The following is a 20,437-nucleotide window of genomic DNA, read 5'->3' on the forward strand; positions in this document are numbered from 1 at the left end:
GGGGTTTATGTATAAGGGAGAGGCCTAATTAGCCAAGTTCGCAATAATAAGATCACAATGTCTGCATTATCACTTTGTTGCAATCCAATATTCATTTAACTCATTCATCAAAATTGAAAAGCCTCTCTTTCGTATCATCACACGTTGATACTAAAGAGATCTATTAAAATATGTTGCTAATCTCAGTCTAACAAAAATAATGGCAAGCAAGGGTTTAAATAAAAATGCTGATAAATCAACAACTTTTACTTCGATAAAAACGCGTTAATATCTCCAATCAATTTTTAAATAAAGATTAATTAAATAATTATATAAAACAAAAAATTATCAATTGAAATGGATCCAGGTTCTCATTAAATTTTTTAATCTTTTTAAAATTCTTTTTATGAAAATAGATATTTTATGAATTACCGTAATCGTATTAAAAAATATATATATGTATATACATAAGTAAAGTGTATATTATTCCACTTTATTGAATATAAAATTTTTAATAGCGAAATCTATAATTTCCGCTTTAAAAGACGCTTGTATTTGGAGTTTTCTTTCAGTAAATTAATTACGAAGCATAAAAAGAAAGTTCTCAACTGAAATAAAAAAGTATTTTTTGTTTGCGAAAATCTTATTGCGAAACATGTTTTATATATGTTACGAGAGAAGCTGTCAAAAAATCTTAGGATCACGTGTGCTTCGTATTATATCATTAGTCAGAAGATTTGTGCTCCTCGGGGACAATCTTTTTATCCCTGTTCCTCCTCTCCTCTCCTCCTCCCTCTAGTCATGAATTATATAGATATCTCAAAATCGTCCTCATTTAAAAAAATAACTAGAAATCAGAACGATTTCGAAATCCTGTACAATAATAGGCATGGGCGTACCGTGAAATTTTTTCGGGGAGGGAGGGGGGGTTTCAATCAACCCAGGGATGTACTTTCACTAATCGAAATAACAACCAAAAGAAATATTTTGCTGTACTGAATATTGTACTGAAAAGAACGTCATTGCACTAATTTGGTTGTTATAATTTACAATTTTTAACATTAATGAATTTCATTTGGATATTTTTACGACTTTTAATGTCTCCTTGTATCTCATTTTGAAGAGGCAGAATGTTACGTTTTATACAGTATGTAACTTTTACTTCTTTTGTTAAAGACTCTTTTAAGAAGGATAATACAGTTACTACAAGAATGTATCAATTACAGCGTATATTCTGTTTTTCGTGACAAAAACCTTACGAAAATTTTCTATGTATCGTATTTTTTGTTAAAGCAATATTTTCTCCAACAGAAGTATTAAAAATTACTTATATAGTCTTACAACGAGCAGGATGTGCGCTAATGGGACTCTTTCAAAATCAAATCGTTAATAAAAAATTTGGGGGGGGGGAGTTTGAACCCCCAAATCCTCCTCTTCGATAAGCCCATGATAAGGGGTGCCTTCCAACAAGCGACTCAGTACAACACAGTGATTATCTCATCCTTGTTTAACATTGACGAACAACAAGTATGTAACGATACTCCGTGTCACACCGTGTCATGTGTGTGTCTCTTGTTGGAAGACATTCAAAGAGAATATCGAGATGCTAGAATGAATGAATTATGAATTCAAATTAACGCCCGAATTATCACCATTGCTTTCCATAATCGTCACATTTTCTCGATTAGAATAAAGTGTTTGCCATGGCATTTCACTGGTGGTGTCTCATCGCAACTAGTGCATCTCAACGAAAACGCGGAGGTGTGCGGGCACTCTACTGATGTTCTGCGTCTTTTTGACCACTCGCGCGGCCAGACAGGCGAGTGTAGTGTATTTCAGAGGACAAATCGAATCGTAAAGCTCCTTATTAGGCAATAGCATCTGGAACGTCTTGCCGTCGTTATTTATCGCGTCGAGATGCGCGCCGGCGTCGAGCAGATCGATCGACAGACTCGGTCGCCAAGGCTGCAATAGCGCAGTAAGGTGCAGAGCTGTGTTGCCGTCGTTGTCCCTGGCAGCCACATTTGCGCCCACTCTCAGCAAAGCTTTAGTCAAATGAGGAGATGGGAACTTGCATGTGGGATACCTGCCAACCAGCGCACCATCCTCGCTATGAACTAAATGCAGCGCGTCACGGCCCTGAAAGACACATTACAGAACCGGAAATGTAGATATTTATTTTTAATCTCCCTTTTATTATTAATAATTTTTTTAAGTGCTACTCACGTGTCTGCCTTTAGCATTTATTCGGATTAACTTGTAGAGCTCTTTGTGAAAGGCATTGTATTCTTCGCTATCCTTTTCTCCGGTCTCTCGCGTTAATAGGCACGCCAAGTGCAGAGTGATAACAAGAACTCTATTCAAGAATGTAAAATCACGCTCGCATGTCAGATCGCCCATCTTATCCAGCATTTGCTTTCCTTTCGCTACTTCGTTAATCTAAAAGTAATTTTTGCGGTGTAAACGAATAAATATTGATGGTTTGAGATATATCGATAGACAATAATGATACTTTCGTACTCACAGCTTTCTCGAAAACTCTCATCAGATCTTCCCTCTTTACTGGCGGTACTCTGCGACCCCTTGTCGTCTGTCTACCTTCCTCGCCCACCATGAAGCTGAAGAGTTCGGTGAAACTGAATAGAGAGCTTTGTGTCATAGGATTTAGGGGTTCCAGCATGCTTTGCTGCATATCGAGAGCGTAATTCCACAATTCGATGCAGCGACGGAATTTACCCGCGTCCGCATAGACAGCTCCGCGGTATCTAATATAATAACTAGTGTCTGGATGAGCCGGTCCTAATATTCGTTCTCTAATCACCAGTGCCTGCATGCGCATTTCATCTGGATCTGCTAACAAATCGTCCAAAGCTTCGGGTTCAATTACCTCTCGGGCGTAATCGTAAGCGGCTACAAGTGGTGGAGATTCAGGTTTTGCTATCACTGGTCCGTCTCCCCGATATCTACGGGAAGAATATATGTATATGACTATATATTACTCAACATATAGTGTAAAAAAAACTTTTTTAAATAAAAATTAGTTATATTTCTTTTAAAAAATTTATAAAAAATAAAATTTATTTTATATTTATAAAAGATCCCCAAATTTCGCTCAGTTTATGGTTCTCGAAATTTGAATCGCATTGTCAAACAATATTAATCACAGAAAAATTTTATGTTCAGCACTGTTTGATTCCCTAAGATTACTTCTATACTCATCTTAAATTTTTTTTAGATTAATCGGCAAAAAACCTGGTTTTTGAGGTCATTCTTTATGTTTTGCGTTCCGATTATACAAAATTATATAGAAAGTGTTCTAAGATAAAAGGCACACGGTTTTCGGTTACGGATTAACAGCCTGTCCATGTATGGAGACATACCGCTCGTTCATGGCACGTTTCCAGAACTGCAGGGCGCCAATCATGTCCCTCTTTTTATCCACGTATGTGGCTCCAAGCAACTCCAGCGCGTCGATACGTTCTTTCCTGCTGAACAGTTGGGGAATGCCTATGAGATACTCGACGATATGCGTGTGACCTGGAAGAGAGGAAGCGAAGAAACGTTCGGTCAGCGCTCGCTTTTTCCTCGGAGCTAAATAAACTGTCTTAGGGGAACCTTCGAGTGGTGCGTGGAACTTTCTGCTTTAACCTGTTACTGCTGCCGCGAGGAGTGGTGTCATCCCATAAGAGTCCACATCCATCTGGGCTCCATGCTCGACAAGGATTTTCAATATCTCCAAGGATCCACTTTCGGCACAGTCATGTAACGCTGTATTACCCTTCACGGATTTGCGATTCGCGTCTGCTTTCAAGGCGAGTAGGAACTTCGCTATTTTAACGTGGCCTCGGTAGCAGGCGATCATTAGGCATGTGTGCCCGTGTCGATTCGCCATCTCGATATCTGTAACGGAGAAGATCAATGAAGGTTTTGATGGAGTTTCTTAAATATTCTGCGATATAAATAAGTAACTTCTATTCAGGATTGGGAAGTAACTCGTGACTCGTAACAGAACGGAAGTTACAGTTACACACATTCTACAATAAGCCGTTAGTAATAAAAGTAGGGAGTGAGTTGTAAACTAGTTAGTAGTGTATCATAAAGCAATAATAAATCAGTAATTAGTGCGTGAAAATGGCTAAATTCCATTTCTTACTATTTGAAACTTGGATTACATTGGCTGCGTTCAGCGGAAAAAATCGCTCACTGAGCGTTTTTTCCACTGAACGCGGCCATTATAATTGATCAATCACATAATGTATTATAATTTGCCCTGAGAACAACCACCTTCTGAAATAGTGCGATGTAACGATCTAATGTAAATTAATTAAGAGAAATAAATATATTTTCGTCCAAGCGGATATTAGTGTTTAGAAGCGGATATTAGTGTTTATTTTGGAATTAATTTTTCAGGATTGGTAAAGACTAATGTTTTTTTTTTAAGAATAAAACATTATATTTCTTCTTGAATATGTTTTTAATGCTTCAAATATGCTTTAAACAGTACTATAAAAAAAAACATTTAAAACATATTAAAAACATCAATTAAGCATGTTTTAAACTGCTTAAAACACGTTTAAAACATGTTTTTTTTACTAATCCTATTTATATACATATTCATGATGAGGATGCCTGCACAAAAGAGGAATACGAAAGAATCATGTTCAAATGTTGACTGACGCAATATTTTTTAGAATGAATTAAATTATTTATAATTTTTAAAATAGCTTCTATTCGTTCGCAAAATAGATACGAATTGTAAGAATTGTAATTAAGATACTTAAATTGATTAAGATGCTAAAAAAAAAAAATTATCTGATGGACGCTTGCCCGGAAAGCAAGAGATCTATATTTGATTCCCGGCCGAGGTAATATTTTTCGTAATTAATTATTTACAGAATTAATTATTTACAGAATTTAATATATCACTTAGCATTATCAAAATCGTTCAAAAATACGAAAAAGTATCAAATTGTTAAAATTGCTAGTCAATTTAACTTGTGATATTACTGCGGTAATTTACTTTCACTTTTCAAGACCGAAAAATCATTTCGGCGCGTGTTTCAAAGGACTACATATATACGTAGTATAAATTCGCACAGAATTGTACATTTAAAATCCAGCTAGATCATTTAAGACATTGATTTCTACAGTTTGTGTTAATATCCAATTATTACTACCTTTCTAAGATAATTTGTTAGCATTTAACATTATTAAATTGCTTATCAATTTAATAATTTTATGTGATATTACTGCTAGTTTTGTTTATGATTGTTTTTCAAAACCGAAAAAGATTTCGGTGCTCGATTTGCAAAATTGGATATGTACATAAATTCACTCTGAAATATTTAAGGACTAAAATCCGCCGAAAAATAAGAGAAATAAACTTTTTTAATAAATAATTATTAAATAAATATTTTTAGTGAAAATAGGTTTATTTTTCTTAATTTATTCTCACAGATCTAATACGAATTGTAATTATTGATCTAATGTTTTATTCTGGATGAAAGTTTCCTGAGATTTATGACTTATAATTCTTATTTACCACTAATGTGACATGATTGGTGACTAATGACTTATTGTAGAAAGCCCATTAATCAGTTTCTTATGGGTTAAGATTTACAATTTAGATAACGGCTTATTGTAGAAAGCCTATTGGAATCATTCTTTTCAACTGTAACTCAATTGACGTTTTTTTCGTAACTTGTAACTAATTTAATAATTACTTTTATAGTTATTTTATATATTTATATATTTCAACTTATTCATCACAATTTATTCGTCAATATAATGGACTGACCAGAATGAGTACTCAGTGAACAATCAATGATCTTCCGATTGGAACATATCTTTATCCTTGATAAAATAATTACACCCTATAAATATCTGCATTAAGAATAAAGATAACAGTCTTAATATCGATTTTTGTGAACACGACTTAATATTGCTTCCATAATCTAAGTGATTTCAAGTATACTATTTATTACATATATAAATATAATCTATAATCAATGTTTATGAATAAAATAATTCAGTAATGTTAGAAATGTATAAAATAACAATAAGCAAAAAAATAACTGAAAAATATTTGTAAGTAACTAAAAATGACTTGTTATTCTTTAAGCAAATGTAACTAACGAGTTACAGTTTAGAATCGATAACTTATAACGGTAACTCGTAATTAGTCATTTTTTAAGAGAAAAAACCTGTAACTGTAACTAGTTTTACAAAGTCACTTTCCCAATCTTGCTTTTAAAAAAAAAAAAAAATCAAAACCTTTCGATTAATAAGCGTAATGTTTACAAAACTATATAAATTTTCGCAAATGTCTTACATTTTTTATGATGCAAAGCTTGCTTTTTTTACTTGCATTCGCTCTTCCGCAAAGAAAAATAAAAAAATTGTAAGGAATTTAAAAAGAAAATTATAAATTTAATTCTCTAAAAATAATTTTCAAATTTATATTTGTATTTTTCCTCACCTGCACCATGTTGCACTAAGAATTTGACGATATCGTAATGCCCGTCGAAACATGCAGCACGGAGAGGTGTAGAATTAGTCTTTGTGATTGAATTCACCTTGGCTCCTCGTCTCACAAGTAGCTTCACTAGGGACAAGTGGCCAGCGGCAGCCGCACACCATAGGGGTGGTGCACCCTCGATTGTTTCACCCTCAAAGACCACTGTTTTCAAAGAAATATTTTAGTAAAATTTTAGTATCACAACAAAGAGGCTATTAGCTTCTACATACAAAAACAATAATGACGTAAACGTAATAATCATAAGTAAAATCACGTGAAGTGCGGTACATTGTACCAGCCTGTGCGAGACGTTGATTATAGCGGCCACAATTCTTAAGCTATCTGCACCAATGTAGTGCCAAGAAAAAAATCTCAAACTTTATTTAAAAGAAAAAAAGAACGCCTTTGTCGAACGTCATTTTTTATTAAAAAATCGTTCTCAATAATAAATAGATCAGCCCGAACAGAAGTCGTGAAAGGATTTGCAGGTCTGACCTGATCCAGGCTGCTCCACGTCTGCCCCACATTTTTCGATGAGGTATTCCGCCACATCGTAATGTCCGTTCCGACATGCCATGACTAAGGGTGTTGCGCCATGGGTTTTGGCACCGACTAGTTGTCCTACCTCATCCTTGCCCCGATGTTCCAGGAATACCTTTTGAGAAGAGAAAAGGAATTTTTACTTGATATACTTAGCTTTTACAAAAATCATCGTAATATAAATATGCGGAAATGATATAAGTTTTCAAATACTCGCGCGACAACTTACGTTCGATAATATAGAACCCGTTTTGGACCGTTTATATTGAGTTAGCGCTTGCGTGAACAGCACGGACGTGCCGCGCGATGTGTATAGATAGATATTTCAAAGTCGACTGGTTTAAGGTTTAAGTGAATTACTGGCGCGACACCGATACACACTAAGGATTCGCCTGTGTGACGTATAAATAATAAATATTCAGATTTCAAAAATCGTTGCCCTCGTATTATCCCACTCTTAAAACTTGTTCTCTCCTTGATAATTATTTTTTCCGGTTAACAATTTCTTATTTTCCTAAAAAATCCCATTCAATACTATCCTTTTAATTGTCTTATTCTGCCTATCTTTTAATTATTCTACTCTGAATATTCGGGGAATAGTCGTATATTTACAAGTAGATTTCAATAAATAAGCACGATTTTTGTTCTGAATTCAATTCACTTCCAATTTCACAGTACAGGAAATTTTGTCAAGGTAAGACTAAAAACGTTGTCTGAAGATAAGACTAACGGAATTACTCGCGTCGACGTTCACTGTTGATTTGAACACCACATGGCTATGGTACATGTTTTATTTGAACTAGGAGACTGGGTCCTTGCGTCACCGACAAGAAAGCCTCTTGCAAATCCACGAAAACGTGCAACGCGAGATGACAAAAGTTTCAGCTCGTCCTTCGCAGTCATACGCGAAAACGAGTTTCTCTAAAGTGTGCGAGATTTCAAGTATTATTGAGTCAAGTGTTAAACAGTGTTATAACAATGTTGATGGAACATTAACGATTTATCACATTTGACAATCAAATAATAATTATATCATCATCGCATTATAGCCACCGGTTGTAACGTCGCATCTGAGAGGATAACCCAATCGAGTCTAATTGAAGAGTTCTGTATATTATTAGAGGCGATCGATTTCGTCTATATTCTCTTCAACAACGGAAGAGTCTGCCGTTTTTAAAAAAATCACAATTCCTTTTTTACACGGCTTGTTTTTAATTCCTCTGAAAAACTCCAGCAAAAGTATTATCGTTCAGGAATTATCAAGAAAACTCGGCGATTATCTCCTTCTGCTCGGAATCAGAGCAGTCCACACGCGTACTCGCCTAGAAGAAGACTGAGCGCACGAACCGAATCTTCAACCCATTGCCTTCTGGAGAAATCATTCTCCGACCATCGTGGACGTGCGAGTCCCGTTAAACGAATAATCAGAGACATTGGGGTTCATCGTGACAAGAAAACTGCTGCTTACGATGGGCCATTGGGCAGCTCTACCGGGAGAAAGAGGGGCAGAACCGATACTTTACAGCTTTTTGTTCTTTGCTCTTCTCTTTCTCCCATATATTTCTCTCTCTTTAATGTTCCCCCTTTCCGAAGAGAGGACCTACATACTTTTCGAGAAAGCCCTACATTGTTCTTGTTGGAAAAAGGAAAAAAGAAATAAACTCATGCATATATCAAAAAGGGATCATTATATATATAAATATATATATATAAATTATATGTAAAAAAGAAAAAATGAAATTTATATATACTGAGAAAAAATTTATTAAATTTTAATATTTCTTTGAGTAATCCTAATTTAATATTTACTTATAGTAAATAAAGATGTGTGAAAAAAATGATAATTAAATCAAATTAATGGTCCTTGTATCTAATAAATATATGTTTACATTTAGTAAATATTCCACTAGGACTATTCAAAAGAAATATTTACTAAAATTTAGCTCGACGATAATTTTCCACTTAAGAGAAATGCAACAGTTGTAAGAAATGGTTAATGTAATATCTATAATGATGGGCGATTAATAATAATGACAAAGTCATATTCGAAATAGAACTTTTTTAGTTCACTCTAAATTACGTAAAAGAAATCCAAAAAAAATGCAACAATAATAGATCTATAAATGAAAAAAAAAAAAGAAAAAAAATTGCAACGTCAAAAGATCACAGAGTACAGTTGTGTAAACTCGCAATTTTTTTCTCAGTGCATTAACGTAATTTTTAACAATAAACATAATTTTCTAATGATAAGTAATATATATCTAATGATAAGTAATATAAATAATTTTTAATAACAAATATATGTCGGACTTTGTTTTTCTTTTGTTAATTTTAGTTTTATTTTTTAAATACATAATATATCACATATTTAATAAGTTAGAAATCCGATATGAATTTCATAATTTGCAATTGAGAAAGCTCGGTCTTTAATGGAGATTAATAAAACCTCCAGCTATATTTACATTTCTTATTCTTCCATTTCACACCTACGGAAAGTCGGTGCCGTTATTTGTATAACCGATTTAAATACTTTTTCGTAAGACCGTTCATCCCGTTTTGACTCTGCCTCCCCCTTACATTCTCGTTCGGTTCCTCGATAAAATGTAGGTAATGAGGTCAGTCGATGCCGAAACAGTCTCACAAAAGATGAGATGCTCACCTTTTAAAGATGAGATGTTCGGACTAAAAGAGTACGTGAATGGCTCGACGATAATTTTCCACTTAAGAGAAATGCAACAGTTGCAGGAAATGGTTAATGTAATATCTATAATGATGGGCGATTAATAATAATGACAAAGTCATATTCGAAATAGAACTTTTTTACTTCACTCGAAATTACATAAAAGAAATCCAAGGTGCAACAATAATAGATCTATAAATGGAAAAAAAAGAAAAAAAATTGCAATGTCAAAAGATCACTGAGTACAGTTGCGTAAAATCACAATGTTGAATTTTTTGTATAGCAATAAGATTTTCGCAACGATATACCGGAATAGAGGCGGTACGTGCTATTTCAACACGTGATAAGAATGAAAATTTGCTTTGATTAGCACCCAACGGATATCAAGACCCGAATAACAAATTATTTTTCTCATAATGGCATTATTTTCGTCATATATCTTCATATCATTTCCGGCGTTTGTCTTTTATAGAAAATAGGTTATTGTAACAGATTTTCTTTCAGCTGTCTCTTAACGAGTCGGTAATCACATCGTTTTTTTTTTTTTTTTTTTTACGTCTAAAGAAGAGAGCATTTAAACGCTTTTGAAGCTTTCTCTACACGAGCTCATACGATACGTATAATGCAGGAAAAATCGTGGAGAAATAGCGGCCACTGTTCGTCAAGTTCATCGATTCATCAACTCGTTTATAGTCTAGTCATAAATTCAATGCTAAAAACAATTAATGCCAGTTGTAACCGCAGTTAAGTACCGTATGCCGTGAATTATACGGTGTGTTTGTCTCAATGGCTGGGTGCACGTGCAAATGCTGTGTTGTTGCAAGCGTGGAAGACACGTCCCACTTAAATTTTATGCTCGCCACTTCGTAAGGTTTAGTTTGCCTACGTCGCATTGTGAGAAGTAGCACATGTCGCAAAGTTATTCATTCGCATTGTGTCAGCGTATTATTTCGTTAAATTCGAGCATATATCAAAAGTAGACGCTGTCAATCTCCAATGCAAAGCGAAAAGAAGGTGTGCAACTTTACAGTGCTTAAACGCTGCGCCGTATTCATATATCGGCTGAAGGAAGTTTACGACAACCGATTCTATCTATTGTTTCCGAAAGGAAGAGGGAATAGTAAAAGTATGAATGAACGGAATCAATGACTACGATCAATGTTACCACATAAATCGTTTATCCGTAGTGACCATCTCCGCAGATTAACATTGCAGAGTGATATAACATAATAGCCATTAGCATATTAAGTTACGTAATGATTATTGATGCGTTTTTTTATCACATCTTATAGACAGTAGATCGATAATATTATACGTACATAATAATTTACAGAATATGTTATGTATAAAGAAATATTTTATGGATATTTTATGGATATTTTAGTATTAAAGTTTTAATTTATTGTAAGTATTAAAGTAAAGTACACATGTTATTTATTAAAATAATTAAATGATTATATAAATTTAATCGCGTTAAAATAAATTATACAATTATATAATATAAATAAAATCAGTCTCAAAGTAAATTATTATATTTTATAATTTAATTAATAATACAGTTTGTAGTAAACACACACGCGCTTTCTACTTAGAAAGCTTATCGTCGTTAAAACACGTTACATTGTAAGAAGCCACGATCAATGTTTCTCGGACAAAGGTGAGCGGGAGAGGCCATATTCAAATTCACCACGAAATATACAATTTACATGGAAACACCGGAAAATCCTATCACACGCCTGACCTCGACCGACTTGTTACTACACGCTAATTACAGCATCACAATTGCACGTCATATTTTTGGAGTGACGGCAAAAAGTACCCAGCGACAATTATGATTACGGCATTCGAGCGTGCGCGAACGTTGAAAATTACGCTCGCCCGTTTGTCTGGAACAATTATGGTAGCAATCGCTCCGGACATTGTTGCGCGAGCGAGCGACCATTGCCATAATCGTACCCCGAGATGCAAAGTGCATGTATCCGATCAATAATGTTTATAAACTACAAGCAACAGGAACGATTTAGGAAATGATCGATTATTCACTATTACATGGAGGAAATTTGATTGAAAAATAAGATAATTTCATGATATATCTTTTTTCTCTACTTATTCGTATTTAAAATAATTACTCAATGAATCTCGATAATTATACCGCGATACAATATGTCTAGCTTCTGCCTGTGTTCATATTTTCTTCTACACCTCCGTCTATTTTACACTTCGTTTGCATGCGTTTTGCATTTTTTAGTCTAAAGATGAAATCATATGATGTTCGATTTCATGAATGATAAGCATGCATACAGTTTGACGTTTGATAAATAACTGTGAAATTAGCAATTATTTCTTTTGATTGATGCATGCAAGGAAATAAGCTACGAAGTAATCCATAATAAATATAAAAATCATGTATATGCAGCGCTCAATGTATGAACGAATTCTAGCATACATCAGAGCAGGCATGGTTGTATGCTATCATTCAAGAAATCGAGTGTGATTCCATCTTTATTTTGCGTTCTACATATCATATATTTTAATATACGTTCCATTAATGTTTATGTCTATCTTGCGTTTTATTGTATTCTCTATTTATTTTGCGTTTTGCTTATCATGCTTTGTTTCTATTTTATATCTTTAATTATGATATAGATATATCATATAACAGCGCCTTGCCTTTTGCGTAAACATCTCCGTTATTATAGTCACGTATATATGTATGTGTGTGTGTGTGTGTGTGTGTGTATTGCGTTCTGTAAAACGTCGACTTGATAGAAAGTTGTCGTTAAGTCCACAAGCCAAGTCTTGATCGATTAACTTCTCATTTATGCGGAAAACTTGTTCCGGAAATAGGAATTAAATAAGATTATCGAGAAAATAAAATGCAATATCGATTAAGTTATTGACCTAACGCTAAATGTCATGCCACATTTTTATATTTACTAATAACTTTCTTTCGTTTTCTAAACTAAAGATCTTTTATATAATTCCGTGTTGTTATGCAAAAATGTGTAATGAAAAAAGAAGGGTGTTAAAGTTTTTCTATTTTTCGGCCAAAACGAAAAAGTTTCGAGACGTACAAATTATATATTATATTATATAGGCTACTTAAATGAAATTGAATGGGATATCGCTTATTGTGAGGAAACATCGGGAGCGTAAAAAATTGTTATATATAAGAAATAATTAAAGAAAATAAATCCAACAAAAAATAGATCCAACGGGTTGCGTCGGAATGGTAAGAATCAGGGACGAGCGTGGTGCAGTTGGCGTAGCTCGGTGGCGTTCGTTATCGTTCATTGTCGTTCGTTGTTACTCAGGTGTGCTGTTCGATGCTGTGGCGACTCGTCATCAGAGGTCCAACGGAACGCTCGGATGCTTGTGAGCACCACAGCAACACAAATTCCGTTTAAATAGGATCTCGATCTAAAGTTCTCTCAGGCGTCTAAGACAGGTCCCCACTACGCCTTATTGATGAATCTAGTAGTGGGGGACCGGGACGAAACGCTGTGAAAACTCCTAAAATTTAAACAGCTGCAATTTGTTAAAATAATTTAAAATAAAAAATTTAAATTAAAAAAAAATTTTTAAGCTTTTGAAATTTTTACTTTCGAAGGGTTATTATATTTTTTGAATTTATTTGAGTTTCGTCATTTTTACATAGAAAACTAGTTAAACAAAACGGGAAATTTTTTCTTCATTTTATGGACCTGTTACATATCCAAAAAAGTTGACAAAAATTTATGAATTTCTAATGTAAAAGCTTAAAGATTTCCACATATAAAATCGTTTTTAAACAATGTTTCTATGATTTTTTTGTTACTGAGTTGTTGTGAATTAAATAAAAAGAATATTTTTACTTTGATTGCTCATAACTCCGTCAAAACTATCACAATTAAAAAAAACAGATTCTTAAATTCTCTTATGAGATAGAGTAAGATTTAGATTTTATTTTATTTTTAACAATAGCAGCTGTTTGAATTTTAAATAATAAATTGGGCACAAATTTTTGCACTCACTCAATATCTAAAAATTTAACTAAATACAAAAATAATTTTGTTGCACCATAAAAATATTTATATAAGAAATCAAGCATAGAAATAAGCAATGCTGTAACAAATTTTGATATTATAGCAATCAGTTTGAGCGTTCTACATAGTTTATTTACTTGATAATTTAATAAAATTATTTTCTGTCTATTTGTAAATACTTCTGCAGCAAAATCGTTCTTTCCGTGACTCGTACTGAACTTTTCGTGTAGTCCATTTAATATTTTGATTATAAAAAGAAAATAACTACAATTCTTATATTATATATAATGCATAATTATGATGCAATATTGATATTGATGTTAAGCCTTCTTCTTTATAGTAATAATTTTTTTGTAATTTTTTAATGAATGAAATAAATATTATTTATCAAATAAAATAAGTTATATAACAATATAAATAAAAATATCATAGGGTAACTATGCAATGTTATGGTCAAGTCACTTGAAATTGGCCCGACATGGAACTTAAAAATATATAATTTAATAAGCATGTTCATTCAAAATTATAATATTTAATATCAAATTCGATTATTTTTTGTCAGACCTTTCAACGCTCGTGAATCGCTCGAAGATCTCCAAATTATGTACATGTGTTTAAGTAACAATACAGTCCTTGTTGTTTAAAATTCCCGAGATGTCTTGATGTCTTGAACAACTTTTTATAATAAATATGATAACTGATAAATTAGATTTATTGATTTTTATCAACGATTTTCCCTCATGTTCCCGATGTTTTCCCAAAATAAGCAATACGCCACATTGGACTCCGTTTAAATAGCCCTTTAATACGATATAAGTATAATTCGTACACTTTGAAATTTTTTCATTATGGTTGTAACACAGTCAAAACTTAACATTCTCCTTTGCGCAACGAAATTAAGTATATGAAGGTTCCGCCAATACTACAAGATAATGATCCCCGAAGGAACGAAGTGTTGTGTTCTTTTTTACATGACTCACCATTTCCACCGACAAAAACGATGACGATGACTCGGAATGCGTACTTTGTCACCTGGGAAAGATCATTAACCTACGCGTGAACTTTATGGCGTAACAATTAAATGCGCTAAAAGAAATGCGCAATAGCATAACAATTGCAGCAGCGTCATTATCTGGTCCGCTTGTCTTACAATTAGTTCAACTTCCCATACTCTGTTTCTTTTCGCTTTCCATCTTTCCATAGTTTAAATGCACCTTATATCATATTATAATACAATGGCGCATCTTAGATTCAAATACTTGTGTCTTATTTTAATTTCAAGAAGTACAAAAAATAATGTGTTGTTCTCCTTTCGATATAATGTAATTTTTATATTCAAATATAAAGTAAATAATTCGAATATAAAGGACAAAATGCTAATGAAATTGACAAATTAATTAAATCATTTTGCAATTACAAAAAAAATAAGATGAACAAGCGACTTCTGTTTCTTGTTTTACTTGTGCGAAATTCGTAAAAGTTTACTAGAATACAAATTAGGTTTAACGTTTTATAATAAAAGTAATTCCGAGCGATTGGTCCCCAAAAGACTGAAGAGACTGTATTTTTAAAAGCAATACGGATTTCATTCTCGGTTCCGTGATTTGGAATTAATCGGATCGTTCTCAAACCAGTTGGCCGAGAGAGAACAGCGTTCCAGCGTCCAGCGCCGTTTCTCGTTAAGGACAACGAACTATTATTGCCGGACGAAAATATACTCCGAGAACACGAACGAGCACCTTTCGTCAGTCCATTCTTTGCGGATGGAATTCTTTCTCTTCCAACTCGAAGAGGAAAATTACTCCGCATCACCATCATCATGACTGGCATTGCTGAGCATTTCTAGCTGTTATCGGACTGCTACATCGGTGTCCCGATAATAAAGAATCCGTCACCAGGGCAGACAAAGGTTGCCCGCCAGTTCCAAGCGACTATAGAGCAACCTTGACATTTCTCTCATGATTCATGGCTAACCATTCACATTAAAGTATAAGATTTTAAGATATTCAACACGAATCTACTTATTGAATGGCCACATTCACGATCATTTAACAATGCAAAAGAAATTGTAGAGATATATAAAAATATATAAAAACATATATAAAAATGTTAATCAGGATATTTCTCAAGCGGCAATATATTTTAGCTTGCAAAAAAAGTAATTTTCAAAGGCAGACGTTTGTAATTTTATAGCTCAATAAATTATAATACTATTTTTTTTGTTTTATATATATTAGTAAAATATATAAATCTTTTCAAATGTAGAGATTTATAATCAAGTATGTCACAAATTCCTCATTTTTAAATTCCATAATCTTTTTCTGATTTACGGATAAAATTTTATGATTTTCACTGACTTTCAGTAATATTTTAAAATTTTATATATTTTCGTCTTAATTTAGAAACTATTGTATTAAATACTTTGTTGATAGATTAATTTATAGCAATGTAAATTATTATTAATGTTGTTGATACTGTTTGCAGTTTTAATTGTTAAATATTTAGTAGTATTCCAAAACACAATCAACTGCGTTGATGTAATGTGTACGTATTATATATTAAACTTCTTTAAAGTCAAAAAGTTTTATTTTTCAGAGTTTTGCAAGATTCTGCGATTTTCAATTTTATGGCAACTTGGTAATGCTAGCGCTCATTATAATTTAAATTCCAAAATATATGTATATACTGACGTATGCACTTTATACATCTTTTATACCAGTGAAAAATTAAAGATATAAATCCGTATTTATACCTCACTTTTATCAATAAATGCGCGCATTTAGCATATTTTTCGTTACGCATTCTATAGAATCTCAGAAATAAAGGCTAACATTTATCGATAAAAGTGAAGTATGAATACAAACTTTAGTTTTATCGACAAATGTTTTCCGATTTTCACGGCTATTGTGTAAAGATTATTGTGCTTGACCAATATATGACGTACCGAACGATTTCTAGCAAACAAGTTAACGTTGTTTATCGTTATTTTGACGTAAAAATGACGACAAGTAACGTCAGCTTGTTCGTTACGTTAAAAAAAGCAAATTATTAAACGTGCGTAAAATTTTCCAAACTTTTGTCCTTTTGTACAGTATTTTTTAAGTATGATCTGATAGTATCTTTTGTTTCGTTTTGATTAATTATAATTCTTAGCAATCACAAATTGCATACAAAACTTACCCGCGTGAATGATTCGTTGTGTTCCATGGCAATTGGATACTTATATGTGACGATTTACTTTTAAATCACGTGACTTGGATACTTGGAATTCTTTCGATACGGCGAAGTGTGTTCTTCTTCGTTATCATCTATCTGTTATTTTCTGTCGCACATATTCGATTTCAACAGATCGCATGGTATTCGCTATTATACAGAGACATCGCAAAAGTATTCATTATTACGCGGAAGATTGATTTTGAACTCTCGATAGACAAGATAATAAAAATTTATAAAATGCAAATGCTGCCCAGCGATGCGTAACGTCTGGCAATTATATTATTGCTCAATGGAGTAAAAATCCGAATTAAATATATTATTATCGAATTATCGAATCAAAATACAATGGAATAAAAATCCGAATAAAAAAAAGATATAAAATAATGAAAAATTTATTTTTATTTTTACATTATTGTAGAATCGGAATTGGATCTCCTGTCGCGTTCGAATAACTTTTTCTAAATTGAATTTACTTAAGAAAAAATTTTACGAAATAATACAAATTAAATTGTAATTAATTGCGAATTGCTTGCGATCAGTTGCGAAAGACCGATAACCAAACGATCACTGAGCGAGGAGGAAGTCCGTTCCAGTTGGAAAAACCAAGCAAAACCTACGAACAGTTCTGATGTGGACCCGAATTATCACTGACATGGGTTCCTTGATGTAAGCGAGGATCTAGCTCGATTCTATAAGGAAAAGAGTAGGGAAGTGAGAGAAGCTCGACCAGAAGTGCGTAATGTAGTGATGGATCAACGGTTTCGATGCCAGGGATGTATTAAGCTCGAGAAAGTCACCGGTCCTGATGAACTAACAATTTTATCGCTCTAGCGATTTCGATATGTTTAATTCGGTTTTATACGTCGTACTTCTCCCTACAATTCTTTGAAATTTATTAGTATTTATACAACAAAATAAAAAAAATCGAAAAAAATTATCCAGCATATCTTAAAATCGTTGGATTTATAGACAATCACTGGCGGTGAGTAAGCAAATGAGTGAGATCGACCGAATCATACAAGCGCTCACGTGATCAAACGTCCGTGTACAGCTTTCTAATTGTTCTTCCTGATCGGTTCTTACTGGCGGAGCCACGGTTATGTAAGGATGTCGTATCGGAGAAAAGTTAGATAATACTGCTCGAGCAATTACGTGGCGTTGCACGAGACGATTACGGCGAGAAAATCGTGTAATCTTGGGAGATTCACGACCTTTGCAACTATGCTCATGCACTACAAACACAATTTACAACACTGTTCGCTATTGAAAAATACTTGAGATTGATGAATTTTTTTCTAATTTTTTTTCTATATAACTTTCCCTAAAAGAAACATATTTCTTGTGTCGTAATTATAAAATAAACTTTGAATGAGAAACAAGGCAAAATGAGACTTTTACATCATCTACGCCGGTCAATGCCACTGACACTGACGCTATCGTGTTGCATGCAAAAAGTTTTAATAATTCTGAATAATATTCCTGCAAATAGTACACTCTTTCATTGCATAATATGTTTTGAGGAGGTGCAACAGGTTATGCTAGCACGCATAATTCCTAGTGCAAACATTAAATCTTGCGCGCCGCACAACTACTCGAAACGCAGAATCGATCGCATCGACGTATCGATCAGCGTGATGCTTTGGTAAAATCTAGCGTTACAAATTTTTTTTTAATTTGACAGCAACAATTCAATAAGCAATGAAATTACATTGTTACAAAGTAAAATTAAATTAAATGCAAAATAAATTGTAACAATTTTGATTAATAAATACTTTTTAATAATTAATAATAAAATATAATATAAATAAAATTAAATCAAATTTATTTATAATTGTAACAAATATTTATTTAATTTGTGAAATTATATATGCATATTACGCGCACATTACAATTAAAAATAATTACAGAAATGCAGAAAAAATTAATTTAATACAATGTTATATCTAGATATATTGTGAAGCGATGCATCACGAGTGCAAATGAGATTTAAGAGAAGAGAAAGAAGGAACGAAAGAAGACGAGCGAAGTTTACTGCACTCGAACATATATAAGAAGTTATGTCAAGTTACACGGCGCGTTTACTTTCTAACTGACATCGTTACGTGGATCTTTGACAAAAGTATTACTACAACTGTAGTTGTAAGTGGTGACGTTATTGACAACGAAAGAGGATATCGCGTGTTGTGAGCTCTATTAAGCAAGATTTGATCCGATATGTCAATCAATGATTGATACAAGTATAATTTATTTAGCATTAGCTAACATGTTTTTCTTTATTATTTGTAAGAATAACAGATTCAGCTTTTATATGTGAATTGTACAAATAATTTAAAAATTTGTTTACTACATCTAAGTTTTTACCTTTATCTCTTTGTTAATTTTAGTTTAAAAAAAAATGTATTAAGCATTTGTAACGATTGTTCATTATCTATTACTATCAATATTTTAATGTATTAAGTATCATATTTTTTAAATATGTTCCTTTTTATTTGTCTTTTATTTAACATTTCCTAAAGAAGCTCCACAACAATTTTCCGGTTATATCAAAGAAATTTGTATTCCGTTGAATAGTGCTATTTACATACCATAATACAATGAAAAATAACCAGGAAATAACGCATCAACGAGAAGACTATTGATTTGGAGCTACGAATAATTTGTCTACATATATATAAGGAAATAGAAATGCCATTAATTTTATTTACATTCTATAGAACAAAGAAGCACGAGAAAATATTCTCAATCATCGGATTATCAGAGTTGAAATATTCTGAAAAACAATTTCCGAGAAAAAGAAGTCGGAAGAAAAACGAGAATATCTTATAATTGAATCTGTAAACAACATTAATTTTCGATTAAATGGATAATAATGTTGTAACTACTGTAAACTATAACTTGAATAATAATATAAATTATTAATTACACAATAATGTGAAAAATATAATTTCATTTACTCGTATTCGAGAGACTACTTACATAAATGACTGTTAGGATTGGAAGGTAAATATCTGCATCACTATATAATTGTACTCTTACTCGGCACAAAATTCACCTTCGTCATTATTACTTCCGACTTGCTTTGGAATTATGATTTCCAACTAGCACCTTGCAATGCAAATAAGTGCCAATATAAGGCACGAAGTTCAATCGAGCCATTAAAATATATTGATTAGGCATCGTCATCGCAACATGTATTTACTAATTATTTGCTCAATCACTGTTCTAATTTGGTAGTTTCTTACATTAAATATGTATATATGTGCACGCGCGTGTGGTGAGTGTTGATGTGCGTGTCAATTATCTACTGATGGAAACTACTGACACTGAAAAAAATACTTGGTTTTTTTGCATGTGTATGCGTGTTTGCGGATTTTCCATCTCGCACATATTTTCCGTGATTAAACACATCACAAAATGAATCAAAATTTGATCAATTTAATTACTTGCAAGAAATAAAGATTTATATTTACACGTTTTAGA

The 20,437-nt window shown here is 32.8% G+C and overlaps 1 protein-coding gene across 2 annotated transcripts in view; it reads right to left on the reverse strand.

The window, feature by feature from the left end:
- Window positions 1–531: 531 nt before the first annotated feature.
- Window positions 532–20,437, reverse strand: part of LOC108746925 (protein fem-1 homolog CG6966) — a 39,393-nt gene continuing 19,487 nt past the window's right edge. The window contains exons 1-8 of one of the 2 annotated variants that reach the window (XM_018484035.1): window positions 16,922–17,083; window positions 6,992–7,151; window positions 6,458–6,658; window positions 3,628–3,879; window positions 3,360–3,516; window positions 2,504–2,942; window positions 2,206–2,418; window positions 532–2,118 (exon numbers count right to left, since the gene is read on the reverse strand). In XM_018484035.1, the coding sequence (XP_018339537.1) occupies window positions 1,714–2,118; window positions 2,206–2,418; window positions 2,504–2,942; window positions 3,360–3,516; window positions 3,628–3,879; window positions 6,458–6,658; window positions 6,992–7,151; window positions 16,922–16,948 (1,854 nt within the window). In that variant the 5' untranslated portion in view covers window positions 16,949–17,083 and the 3' untranslated portion in view covers window positions 532–1,713. Of the gene's footprint in view, window positions 2,119–2,205; window positions 2,419–2,503; window positions 2,943–3,359; window positions 3,517–3,627; window positions 3,880–6,457; window positions 6,659–6,991; window positions 7,152–16,921; window positions 17,084–20,437 lie in introns of those variants that run through there. The other variant, XM_018484034.1, reaches the window with a different exon arrangement.

The sequence above is a fragment of the Trachymyrmex septentrionalis genome, unplaced genomic scaffold (genome assembly GCF_001594115.1).
Source record: "Trachymyrmex septentrionalis isolate Tsep2-gDNA-1 unplaced genomic scaffold, Tsep1.0 scaffold19, whole genome shotgun sequence".
Lineage (NCBI taxonomy): Eukaryota > Metazoa > Arthropoda > Insecta > Hymenoptera > Formicidae > Trachymyrmex > Trachymyrmex septentrionalis.